At 36.3% G+C, this 14,132-nt stretch overlaps 1 protein-coding gene across 17 annotated transcripts in view; it reads left to right on the forward strand.

The window, feature by feature from the left end:
- The window catches only part of Trdn (triadin), a 335,361-nt gene that overhangs the window by 209,353 nt on the left and 111,876 nt on the right, over window positions 1-14,132 (forward strand). For all 17 annotated transcript variants that reach the window (XM_087190174.1, XM_087190177.1, XM_087190171.1 and 14 more), the window contains 5 exons: window positions 4,282-4,311; window positions 5,004-5,021; window positions 8,865-8,897; window positions 9,023-9,049; window positions 11,087-11,113. In XM_087190174.1, the coding sequence (XP_087046300.1) occupies window positions 4,282-4,311; window positions 5,004-5,021; window positions 8,865-8,897; window positions 9,023-9,049; window positions 11,087-11,113 (135 nt within the window). The remainder of the gene's footprint in view (window positions 1-4,281; window positions 4,312-5,003; window positions 5,022-8,864; window positions 8,898-9,022; window positions 9,050-11,086; window positions 11,114-14,132) is intronic.

Below are 14,132 nucleotides of genomic sequence, written 5' to 3' on the forward strand. Positions count from 1 at the left end.
GATATGCAGATCCAACTGCTACTAATTAAGCCAGATATGAGTAAGATTCACAGAAGTGTAAAAAAAAATCACTCACGTCGCCAAATGTCTTTTTTATTGTGAAATGTATTTGTTATAAAAATGTTACTTATGTGAACGTATAGCAGGCTTACTATTTCTAACAAATGAATAAATGATGCATGCTTTAAAAAAATCATTGGCTTTAATGTTTGAAATTATAAACATTGAAAAATAACTAAAAGCTGTTTGAAGTCCTTCATAATCTTAATAACAATCCTTTATAAGATGTCTTAATAATTGTTAAGACTCTTTTGGAGTCTTGAGATGAAAGTGTTTGTAACTCTTGGATGGAAACAGTTGTCCTGCCTATAACAGCTTCCCTTTGTAAACTAATCGACTGTATTCACTGAACTGTTTATGTCACTAACTAGCTAAAACAGAGTGACTTCACAGTGACCACCGAATAGACACAGGGCTCCACCTGCAGGAGAATTCCCCCATTGTCTCTCTCTTGCCAGTCCTGCCCTCCCGTCAGGACAAGCACATGCAAATTCAAGACCAAGGCCTCGGTGATTCTAGCAGAAAAGCTACAAGGAGCCCCTGTGAGACAGAGATAATGAATTACTGCCAGGCAGGCAAGGAAGAGCATGGAAGATGCCAGCTCTGCGGTCCTTGTCCAACAACCCAGAGGGGTAAACCCAAATCATGGGTCCAGGTTAACACAAAGTAGGGTCGCTCCCTGCTGCGAAGCCACTTCCAGAGGGTGGCTGTATGACTCTGCAGTCTGCAGCTCCACTGCAAGGCTCTGGCAAGACCTCTCAGGAGCTGAGGAGAAATCATGTTTCCTTCCTTCACAACCTTCCACGACAGCTCAGAATGCCTGTGGGAGGTGGAGCAGAGCAACTCTCACAAGGTCCCTGAGCTCCCTGGTCCTGGGAGTGGGTATCCGGCTGAAACTCCAGTTATCCGTGTCTCCAACCTTTGCCTCTGTGGCTTGTGTGACTAAATCACTGGGACCCCGCAGAGGGGCTGTAACCCTGTACGTCTCCCAGTCTTCCTTTATATATTGCCTCTATACAAAGTTGCTTTCTGTTTTATGTAAATGCACTGTCTTTGCTCTGTTATTGTTGTTATCCTTATAAAACTTACCTTTTCCAGGGCTAGGGATTTAGCTCAGTGGTGCCGCCGCCTGCCTTGCAAGCGCAAGGACCTGAGTTTGATCCCCGGTACCAAAAAAAACCCACAAAAAACCTTACCTTTTCCTGATCTACGGATGTGCAGTCTTTGAGGGTTCAGGATAATTTCTAATTCCTCAGATGTTGGATGCTCCCAAATTAAAACTTTCTCTCATGGGCGATATTCCATTGCATTTTATCTGCATCTTCTATTACTGCTTTTTCTTGCCACTTTGTACTTCATGTTGCTTGTACTCATTTTCTTTCCACACTAATTGACTAAAGACCTTCAACTAAAGGGACCCTGTCCAGTTCACCATTATCCTTTTCAAGGACAACACAGTTTCTTCAACTGCACATTGCTTAACAAGTACTCATTCTGTGGATGAATCAGCAATATTTAGGGCTTTTAGGATAAATATAACATCCATGATAAATATGAATAGGCACCAATTTTCTTACATTCTACACAAGATTTATTATGACTACTTTATTATCATTATTATTGTTGTTGTTGTTGTTAGTAGTAGTAGTAGTAGTAAAGTTGCATTCTGATGGGGTTTTTAGGTTTAAGAATTCATAACCAAGCATTGCCTGTTTCTTCTTACATTTCTATGGTCACTGCTACTTGGGTAAGAAGAGCTGCTGTAAGTAGAACTCATTCTTCTAAACTAATCTTCTCTCATGAATTCTTTGAGAGCAGAATTCTAATAGTTTCAGTTCATCTGCTGAGGAACAGAACCCCACTAAGAACTAGCCAGAGGAGACTGACTGTTTACTGCAACTAGTTCAAGCAGAGTCAGTGCATGTGGGAATTATTCCCCAGTTCTCAGACCTCAGAAATGAGACCTCAGGAGCAATCATACCACAAGAAAAAAAACGGGGGTGAGTGTGGGGGTGGGGTATTATAATTGAAGAAAGATGTCAACCAGGCAGGTGTCACAATGGACAGGGGTCATTTCATTACCAGCATTACTAGACTGTCAAAGTTACTGTTCCCCTCAAGAGGAAATGGTATTTCACTTTCCTCTGGCACACTACGAATGAATAGACACTAACAACTGAACAGGCTGCAGACACACCGCTGTTCTTAGAACACAGGTACAAGGAGCCTCGGTATTCCTGGTAAAAGACTCTTCCTCGGATTATTGGGTAGGTAGTCTTTGAGGAAGTGAGTTCACCAAGTAAAACTTTTTACCACAGAACTGTTTCACCATGGAGTGGCGCCACCATCGGGAAGTTTAACAGCAGGACTACCACTGCTACTAACTAGACTATGGTACTACTACTGCTACTAACGGCCTTGAGAGGCCAGAGTTGATCTTTGCTTCCAAGTACTATATTTTCAGTTGCTTAGGTATTTTCTTAAGCCTTAGGAGCTGTTGATTCTTAATGAAAAGTTGGTCTTCGTGATGCTAGGTAAATTTCAGTGTAGCTTCCTGTTCTTAAATATATTGAACTCTAAAAAAAAAAACTTACTTGGTTAGATCATGGCTTGTTTTTTACATTTCTTTTTTATGAGATGATTTACCTTATCTCAATAAATACTATTATCTGCCCAACATTGGACTTCAAAATACATTTTATTTTTTCATCTTGGTACAATTGATATGTACTATGTTACTGATTTTATTATTAAAAACAAGGAAGGTAGATTGATACCAAGTGCTCCATAGATACACATATTGTACTGAGTTTTCCACACTTACCCTATACCAATTCCTTGCTATTTAGCTATTATTTTCCTGAATTATGAAATAATTTGCAAAAGTATTACTTCAATGACTGTATTTTCTATTTAGTGGATATACAACATATTTTTCAATGATTTCCTACCATTAAGAGTACACTGTTTAATGTTTCCATCATTTAGAAGTATTAAACAATGTCATGGTAAATTATACATTTATAATTTTGCATTTTTCTCTTTGGGTTCCTAGAAACAGAATTACTACATCAAAAGGCATGCTGACTTTTGTAATGGCCTAGATTCTTTTCCAGGTTGCTTTGTTAAAATGTGTTTCTAGCTTACCATTCTATGAAAATGGACTGACTTTCACATTGTTATAGGCACTGGTTAATATTTTAATAAAATATCTTTGCTGACCATATAACTGCCTCTTGTGGATAAATTGTCATTTTCAAGCATGTTGGTCCATTACTGCATCATGGAAATATAGTCAGGATACCAACACAGCACTCTATGGCTCGCAAATCCCTTAAATGGGAAATTATTAGTGAATGTCTACTGTTCTAAGTCCTGAGCCAGACAATTGCCAACCAGGAAACAAATAATCTACCATTTGTAAGTATCAACACATGGTTCATTATTATGGTTCTAATTTCAGTAGTAGTAAGAGAGTTTCAAATTTGAGTTAAGGAAGAAGCAAAAAGACTAAGGAAATAAGAGATAAAATATTCTAAGAAAAAAATTTACACTAAGACACTTCCATTCTAAAATAAATGAATGTTTTTCAGGAAAAACCTCTTGTTTTTATTTTCAGGTGATAGAGAGGTTATGGCCTAAATGATAAAAAAAATAATAAATTTCTCAGGTCTTAGCTGATTGTCCCTCTATTAAAAATCAAATGTGTGTCAGTTGACCATTGGATACACACTACTGCAGAGTAGCTATAAATGTAAAGTGTTTGTCAGTAGTCCATGAGCAATATCAACCTATTCCTTTTCCATTACAATGGAGAAATTTGAGTATCTGTACTGGAAAGTGCAATGCTGGTTACTTGGGCTAAATTCCTGGACTTCAGTTTTATTTATGGACACACATCATAGATTTACTCAGTTTGACCTTTTATTAAAAGTTAGTGACTTCTGTAGGCATGACAAAATCTCTATGCAAATTATATATGTATGTTTTCTTACATTTTTTGTGTTTCTCATGCTTCAAAAAATGTTCTCTTCTGGACTCATTTAGATACTCATTCTTTTGAAAATGGTAATTTCTCTTAGGCTTTATATTTTAGAAATATTTCATACAGATAATCCATTTTGCACAAAATTATCTCAGTGTTTATGAAAATTTTTATGATATACTCAGTTGCTGATTTATTATATCTGTTTTACCAGTAATTTATCTTTGTATTTTCAGATTCCAAGAAAACAGAAACACTCACAGAAGGTACTGGAAATATTTTCTTTTTATGACTTGTGTGTGATAAGCCCTAAAGTAGTATTTTTCGGAAAGGATTAACATAGAAGAAAATCTATATTTGGGACAGATGAGAAGGGAGGAGTATCAATTTTTTCTGGTGGTACTGCTATGGAAAGTATTTGGCAGTAATAAAAAATTACTGTATGATTTTATCTTTTACAGTAAGATTTTTCTCAAAGAAATCTTTGTTTTATATGCAATAGAACAATGCTAACTACTTATGTTACTAGATCATATACAGTGCATTAAGTCTGGATACACTAGGATCATTACGAACTGAAGTGTTTCTTTAAATCCTGAATGGGACCCTAACCCATTTGGCAAGGACAGACTGTATTTTCTGGACTTGTTCACAGTTTTCTGGGTGAACAAAGGGTTTAGCTGTTGAATGTGCTCATGTAAGAAGGCTACCACTGGTGAATAATTTAAAATAGTAAATGAGTATATTTAGCTCAATTCATTGTCAGGTAATGCCTTTCCATTGAGTTATGATGCAACACTGTAATACTTGGCAGTCCAGCATGTCAGAGCCACACTCACCGTAAGGGGAACATGAAAAGAAAGGTCAGGAAACTTGCATCTAATCCAAGCATAGGTAGTAAATTTTACCTTTAAGTCTTTTAAGAGCAACTGTTTTCTTTTCTTATTTCTTTCAACAGAACAACCCAAGGGAAAAAGTAAGAAATGCATGCACAGTCAGTTTGTGTGCGCTTCCTCTCTCTCTAATGCCATTACTGCCCTCCTGGTTCATGCAGGCCTGCAATTTTAAATCTCTTTTTCCTATGTTTTATGCATGTGGAGTCTGTTTGTTATTGTTTTGTCAGAATGAAGAATATACAGCTCCTCAGGCCAGAGTGGGCTGGAGAGGACAGCAGGCATTCTCAAAGCCCTTTTTCTAACTCAAGCAGGAGTCTAGTAACACTACCCACTGGCTTGTAACAAAAAACAGCTGCGCTTCCTTAGCCCACAAGGTGTTCTGTTTGTGTAAATGTAGTCCTCGTGACCAAGTTAGTTTTCAGTTCTTAGGAAATGTGTACAAAATATTTTCCAAGTTAGTTTCACAACCTCTTTCCTATTAACCTCCTTCTTAAATCCTATAGAAATTTTGACCTGTCACATGACATAGGACATTTTGTCTCTCCCGTGACTTTCTCCCTATAAGGACTGGGAGCTCTGAGTAATAACATTGCTTAGGATCTGTGTTTTAGGCTTTGACACACTATTAAAGCTAGCAATTATTTGCTAGCAAATCAGTTCAACTCAGTGCCTTGAAGTTGTGGCTTTACAAATATGTACTCTCCCTGTAAGAATAAAACAGTATACATTTAACAAATGTAAAATTTAAAAAATAAACAATTTATCCTTACTCCATTAGCCATTAAAAATTAGTGCGTTTCCAGAAGGTGGAGATTTTTAAGCTCCCAATGATATTAAAGATATTTGTTTTAAAGTACACACTAGTTTTAAAAAATGTTTATATGTGTTTTAGCTCTACAAAAAGTTAGGACTCTGAGACATTCTATGCCATAAAAATGCTTTAAAATGTCTTGTGGGGAAAAAAATCATGAAATTATGCTAAAAGCCAGCCAGAGGGAGCAATTTATCTGTGGAGAAAGACGTGTTCATTCGTGGAGTCTGGATTTAGGCCTGTGCACAGCTGCTGATGGACTTGGCACCACATAAACACTTGCACCAGCAGGAGAGTGGCAGACAACTGGAGATTTGAAAATGCTATTAAATAATATATCTATAACCTTAGGGCCCTCACTTCACTGCAGTTTATATGATTTAGAGGCTCCTGCAGATGCACTGCACAGCTCCTCAGCAATTTTCAGGGCATTGATGTGTTTAATAAATAAACGAGTCTTCTCGGGCTCATTTGTGACCTAACTGCTTCTCAGTAAGAAGGTGTGTGGACCATGCTTAGGTGGTGGCTAGGAGAAGAACCAGCTTTCTTCAGTGCAGCCGTGAATTCTTTGGTAATGGATTCATTCACTCTGATTGGTCATCCGCACTGATTTTCATTGTTTTTCTTATGCTTTTGGATTTATTTGCTTTGGTATTTCTGTCTTCAAGATTACTGCCTCCCATTCCACACCATTACCTTATGTTTTGCTTCTGCTTTTTCAGTTATCATGACTTAAAAGATAGTTCTTTTTCCAGTTTAAAAGTACAACCACTATGGAAATCAGTATGTAGATTGTGCAAAAGGCTAAAACTAGAAATTTCATGTGACTCAGCTATTCCTCTTCTAGATATCTTACCAAGAAGTTAAAGACATCAGGCTATAGAGATACATGTAGCACAATTCATGACAGCTAAATCTTGGAAGCAGCCTGTATGTCCATCAACAAATGAACGGATAAAATATATGTGGCGTTTATACACCACGCAGCACTACTTGGTCATAAATAATGACAAGTTTGAGTCATTTGTAGGAAAATGGGTGCAACTTGAGAGCTCAATATTAAGTGAAATAATTAAGACACACAAGCTTAAATATCACATTTTCTCTTATATGAGAAATACCAATTATAAATAAAGATCAAAATAAAAGATAGATAATGGAAGTAGGTGGATAGATGTACTCCAAGGGGGAGGCAGATCAAGAGTGGGAATGGGAGAGGAGGGAAAAGGAATGGATGAAGTAATTAAGATGTATTGTGCACGTGGACCAGATCTGCCCAAGGAATGTGGATATTATGTACTGCAAACATGGATAGATAGAGATATAGATATACATATAGAGATAGAGATAAAGATAGATATAGATATGGGATACAGGGTGAAAAAGTATTTGGACCCTTCTCATACATTTTGAAATTTCTTTACTCTATAAAATTTTCAAAAGTAAAAGTAAAAAAAAAGAGATAATTCAAGCAATCACTCACAGGTATGGATTGGCAGTCCCTGTGTAATTTGGTGGTAACCCATGTATTAAATGATGGCACAGTTAGATCTCAAGGTGTCCTACGGGACCAGCACGCTCAAGCCATTGTTCTTGCATATCCCTGCAGATTAGCACGGGCACTGCTTGTGTTACCCTACGCGTTCTAATAAGTTAGCAACACGTTTAACTTTGAACCTCACATATAACTAACATTCGGTTTTGTACCCAAATCTGTTTCCATTACCTTTTTTTGACGATTGTCATCACTTTAGAAGTGTCTTCAAATGAAGCCGGAAGTGCTGGTGCATGTCAGTGACTTCAACAATCTCAGAGGTTCAGGCAGGAGGGTCACGTGATCAGGGTCCGCCTGAGCAGCACAGTGAGGCCCCGTCTCAAAACCTTTTAAACATTACTTAGAAATTATTTTATAACTGAAGGTTTTCACTCAATATTTATTTACACAATACATATAAATACTCCTCCTTTGGCAGAGAACATTTAGTACTGTCTCCCTAACCTTTAATTCTAGCTAAGGTTCTTTTTTCCACTTGCTACTCTTGGTCAAGCCCATCATTTTATTTGTCTTACGACCCCTGGTTGTTATCTGAGAGGTGGAGGACTTGTTTATCAGACCGACACAACTAGAAGCCTGAGAAATAAAATTGCAAGATTGTTGCAATGACCACAGAAGATTCTGTGACACTTCATATTCCTAAAATCTAGTTTAGAGAATTCTTTCAGCATAAACATCATATAGTTTTCAAAATATTCATTAAGTGAAACTTTAAGAAGAATCCCCATTCTTTTTCTTTAAGATATCAGTTAGTAATGTTTATATAATAGCATTTCTTGAAAATATTCTTTTAACTTGACAAGCTTATTCAGTCAAAATAAATAAAAATAGAAATGCAGATAATAGCGTTTCATATAAAATTAGTGCTTACACTTCATTGGAAATTATACTCATTGGACTGTAAATGTCAGCTTCAGCATGAGGCTAGAAAATGCTTCCTGTCAAACAATATTGACCAAAGTGAGTTCTTAGAAGAAATGTTATCTAAAGAAAGTTCCCAGAGGAGCATTTGTACTAAAAACAATGCAAGTATGCTTTGCTCTCCCCTTTGCTTCTTTAGCTTAATGTCTTCAATCTGCCTTAAAAGCCATTGTTTTAGCTAAATAAATATCTCTTCCATAGAAGAAAGTTCTTAGAACAGGAAGTCCGTAGAAGATTGGCCCATCTTTGTCTTTCTGAGAATTACTTTAAAATAGCTCCAGTAGTTATCCTTTTTGTTGTTTTTTCATCACAAATTTATTACATATTGATTTTAAATAGCAAATTGAAATATTTCCAATTTTTATGGAGTTTTTTTCTTATTTTTATGATCTCTTATCAATGAAAAAAATGTGAATCTCTCTAATAGTAAAACACTTTGATGCTGCTCGGTGAGAGAACTCCCAAAGCAGAAGGAAGGGAAAAACTATTTTAAGTATCCAGTGTTAGTCTTATTGAGCTGCTGCAGGCCAGCCTCAGAGCCTGTGGCTCTGTTTATGTTAAATAAGGAACTTAAGACATGTGAAATTGTAATATTAATGTGACAATTATAATACTAACAGTAATAATATGTTGCAGAACAGGAAAAGAAAGAAAAACATGTGGAACCAGGTAATGGTTTTAAAATTTCTTTATTTTCTTAATTGCATGATTTTATTTAATTCACAACTGAATACTGAATTATGAATGAATGTTATGGAATGTTCACTGCCTCTCCTTTGTCTTCCTCATTACAGTAAAGTCACCGAAGAAGGAACAGTCAGGTGAGTGAGGCTGGAGCCATGGACTCTCTCTGCCTGATGGCTGTTGGCCACTGCACCCCCAGGTGTGTACAGCCAGTGATAACAAAGGGGCAGGAAACCACCCCGTCCCACAGTGTATTTTTCACATGCTGCGAGCAGACTTAACAGCAGTGTAGTTGTAGACCATGAAGGCCAAGTGCACTACACCCCAGCTACTCCGTGTGTGTCCCGTGTGCGAGCAGCATCGGATCGCCAGAGAGGTGAGACACACAGTCACTGAGCCCACCCCAAGCCTGCTGAGTTAGATCTGTGACTGCATGACGGACCCCAGCAGATTCTTCTGTGCCGTGTTTTAGAATCACCATTTCACACGTTAGCGTAAAAAAAGGTCAAAAATAAAACACAAACAAATCACTTTCTGTAAATGCATCTTATATTGCTTGGCTTTTCACATATGAAATATTCAGTTCCAGAAAATATTCTTTCCCTATTCATAATATTACTTCATAATATTTCTTGAGTACTTGGTAGACTTACTGTGAAATAGAGGTAGATTTGCTCTCAATATAGTTACAGAGAAAAATTGAAAGGAAAACCAAACACACCAACGAATCTATCAACAAAAGGCAAAAATGCAGTTAGCATGACTATCAAATCATTTTATTAAAACTTTTTAGCATTTAACTGCTTAGTCATTTCAAATGAAAAATTTTGAAACTTTTTCTACTGACTTCTTTTGAAACATTGACTTTAGCTGGCTAACTACTACTGAAATAACTTGAGTGGGAGGTGTGTGTGTGTGTGTGTGTGTGTGTGTGTGTGTGTGTGTAGGTAGTCATAGTCTCATATAATATCCATTAGCCATTCTTCCATTTCATCATTCGAATGGCAACAGCATTTGCTCCATATCATGTAGATAACCATAGAACTATGGCTAATGTCACTCCTGCTAAAACCATGGCAAATGATAGTTTGAAGGCATTTTTATCATTCTTCTTCCAAGTTTGTAACACCTCCTAAGAGAACCCAAATTTATTCAGGTGTCACTCTAACTAGTTCTATAGAATCATTTCCATACCTTTATAATAGCATTTGATATGCTATTTTAATCACATTAACTTATTTACTTTACAGATTCAGAAATTGGAAGTTAGAGATTTTTAAAAAATCTCTTTACAATGCTTATTTATTTCAAGGCCACTCATTGGGTATCTGCTAATGGTTTATTAGGTGAAATGAGAAAGTCTAAATAAAATAGTAACAGTTTTTGAAATTTAAAGATGGAATAACTTGCAAATGCATAATTTATGAGATGCAATAATTGCACAGTTCACCATTTCACATTACCGACTAGGCTAGCTAGACTTTGGGTAGGAATGTTTCATCTACTTTGCTGCGAGCAGCCTGTTTGTTTAGGAACACATTGCCACCGGTGGGTCATCACATAGACTCACTCTGGCGCAAGCTGGCAGAAAGCTAAAGTAGAGCATTCGTCATAGAACCATAGAGAGGCATACAAAATCACTACGAATGTAACAGTTTTAAGAGATTCAGTAGCTAAGGATTGCTGTCTATTACTGCACATCATGAAATATATTAACAAACTGCTTGAAATAATTGTTCCTTTCAGACTGTCACTGTAGAGCAATAACTTAGAAATAATTAGTTGTATTTGAACAATTGAATAATTTACATCTTGAATTCATTCTTTTCAGACCATTTTATAGAAATTCAGGAAAATGTATTTGCCTGAATAAATAATTAGATTCTTAGATAATTTAAAATGGAAAACAGAATGAATGAGCCATCAGTAAGCATTCTGTGTTCCAATAAAATATATGAAGATCTACCCCCCAAAACTGTGGTTCATGGACTATGTAGAGGACGTATCAGAGAAAAATTGTAAGATTTCATTATCTCTTTTTCATATCAACTTCTCTTCACTTTCCAACATTATGCATAGTCTTTAAAATAGCTAAATTAACATTAAATATCTCTTTTAAAAAGATAAGTAGACTTACAATTAATGTAGAACTAATTCTTTCTTGTCATTAACAGCTCCAGCTGAAAAGCAAGGAAAAGCAAGTATGTTCAGCATAATTTTTTAAAAGCATATTCACTTGAGTGTTCTGCTATAGACTTTGCTAATATTGATTTCTGATGCTGGCTTAACAAGTATTTCTTGTATGGCATTTGCTATGTTGAAATACTATGTGAAATTACTCATCTTTAGCTTTTCTCTGAATTAATTCTTAGGAAAATTTACCTATGGAGATTTTATTTGTAAATTTTAATTGGTCCAAATTATTTGTTGTTATCTGTTTTAAATTGTTTATATTCTTGTCTTCTAATTTGCAAAATGAGCAAATTTCTAAGTTCCTTGAACACATACCCATTAGAATGTTTCATTATCCTAATGATTAATCATGATCACCTCAGTAGGCAACATTGTTTTCTAACACTAAAGTTGTGTCTTTAATAAAATGTGGCCTCTCTCAAATTTCATTAACTGCTAATGTTTTAGTGCCATGGTTTCCTTTTAAGGTTTATGTGATCAGACTATGAAATACTGACTGAAAACTATAACTACTCTGGCGTTTATGGCACCGATAGCCTTGACAACATATTTAGGGAGAAATGCTGATTTCATTGTTGAGTTGTCTTAAACTGATGGAGTACCTGACACATTGTCATTACAAAAATTATTTAAGCATAATGGCAAGTATTTTATTATAGAAAAGATGTAATTAGCTTCAAGTTTGAATGTAGGACTTATGGTCAAATCTCAGTTACATGCATGATAAAGTATGTTTCTCTTTTCCTTTTGGGCTATAGGTACATAAGTATGAATTGTGGCACTAATAAATAAGAGAGATGCATATTTTACTTAGTGTTGGGCTCTTTGAGACACAAAGTATCATTGTTAGGTATTTTATAAAATAACTAGAAAATTTATTAAGTTGCTTGGTAGATTTTTTAAGAAGCATTAGAGTTGAAATTGTTCACATACACATTGAGAACTTTTAGCATTCACCTGAAGTTCCATTTATATTTCTATGAAAAAATTTGAATTTAAAATTGAATGTAAAGCTAATTAGAATTCTATATGATGGGTTGTTTAGTATGCAAGTACTTAGTCTGAAGAAATGCATAATCAAGAAAATGTATAAAACAAAATAATTTTGCAGCCTTAGTAGAGAATTTCGATAGTAAATTACTGTAAAAACTAACGTTTTCCTACTGAGAAAATGTGCCACACAGATAAAAATATTCATCTGGAATAAAAAGAATCTGTAAGTTCTATCATCTACAAAACACAGGGTCTAATCAAGTTTTGAAGAGATCAGCATATTTTGGAGGAAATTAGCAAATTAAGTTCCTAAATCATTTAAACCCAATATAAAAATTTTGATAGTTAATATTCAGCTCTCTTTGAAATCGGACATTTGAACTTGGAATGAACATTATTCTTCAACATTAATTAATTAAAAATAATTTATAAATAATTTATAAACTGTTTAAATTCTCTGATCACAATGTGATCAACTATTTCCCCAAGTACAAACCTTTTTTTTTTTTCTTTTGGCACTGAAATCATTGTTTTCCCTTCCGTTTTGCAAGCCCTCCACACACCGGATTCTTCTGTCATTTCCTGTGGGCTTCTGCCTGTGCACGGGTAGCGACATGGAAGTTGACAGGGTGACGAGTCATTTCCAAACAGGGACAGAGTCAGACAAGCAGAGTTTTTAGTGTGGAGCATTTCAGGAATTTAACAGTATCCATAGTGAACCTTTAAAAGGGACTTAGTAGATACTGTTTTCTAAACAGAGTTGACCCTCGCCCTGCCCACCTTTGTCAGCGAACCCTCTGAGAATCAATGTTTTCAGGTCAGTTTAACTTTTGAACAGAAAATTAACCAGGAACTAGGCCAAAGTCTAGTCATTTTTAATTTTGGATCTAAATTTCCATCAAGTGGCAACAATCAGGCATTTTTCTACCTCTGGTTTTGGCCCTGCGCATGTGTTAAACTCACGCACCACGCCTGAGGGTTGTCACCCTAATCAAGCTTCAGAGTCTAACCGCGAGAGTCAGAGAGCAGTCAGCAGATGCGTGTCGGGATCATCCAGGGAAAGCCAAGAGGCAGAACAGAAGAATAAAGTGTATAGTTATCTAACATTAAAAGAACATTTTGGGACAATGTATTTTGGCAAAGTGGCAGTCTATTGGACTCAACTGAAATATAGTAACGGAGAAACTATGGGAGGAAAGGGATGTGGGTCTGAACCACACACCTGCTATCCAACTGGAATGTCTCCATCTCCATTGGATTTACACAGCAGCATGGCCACTCGTGGCAGGAAGGAGGGCCTTGCTTTAGTAGATCAACCCAGCACCTCTCCCTTGCTCAGTCTAGATTATGACTTCTACAATCACTGTCGATATCACAGTTGCTCCTGCCAGCAAATACTCAATAAGTATCGATATAGCACTAGAGAGAGGGTTCTAGGAGGCTTCAGTAGCAGGCAGACTAGCTAGTGAGGGACGAATTTAGGTGTCATGGCAAAAGGTGCTTGTGTTGAAAACTATGTGTAAATCCAAGGGTGCCGGCCCCAAATTGAGAACTGTTATGCTTCAGAGTCCAGGAATGTTCACTAGCATTGGCTCAAAAGAACCAAATTAAACAGATGAATACTAGTAGAAGCAGGATCTAAGGTTGATTCAGATGTGAAGAAGCAGAATGGATTTCACAGGAGACGCTAGGAAGAGACTTCAGTATTGGGAAAGTAAAATAATGAACACAGCACAAAAGTGCTGAAATCCTGGCTGGTCACAAACCAATGCTGCATCCGAGTCCTTGTGATAAAACAGGCTCTTGATACCACATTTTAAAAGGTGGTATTGGTGTGGAAAAAGACAAATTTATAATAGAACAGGAAAAAGAGAGATCTAAAAGTACACCCCACTTGAGCAAAAATCTGACATAAGAAAGAGCAATCATTTCATGTGGCCAATGGAGAGATAATTTTAAAATGTTGCTGATGTAGTGAGTTCATTACAAAAAAAACGCAATTTAACCCTACTTCATATAATTCCAAAATATCAA

The sequence above is a fragment of the Heterocephalus glaber genome, unplaced genomic scaffold (genome assembly GCF_053883595.1).
Source record: "Heterocephalus glaber isolate CG9 unplaced genomic scaffold, H.glaber_assembly_v1.0 deba00001550, whole genome shotgun sequence".
NCBI lineage: Eukaryota > Metazoa > Chordata > Mammalia > Rodentia > Bathyergidae > Heterocephalus > Heterocephalus glaber.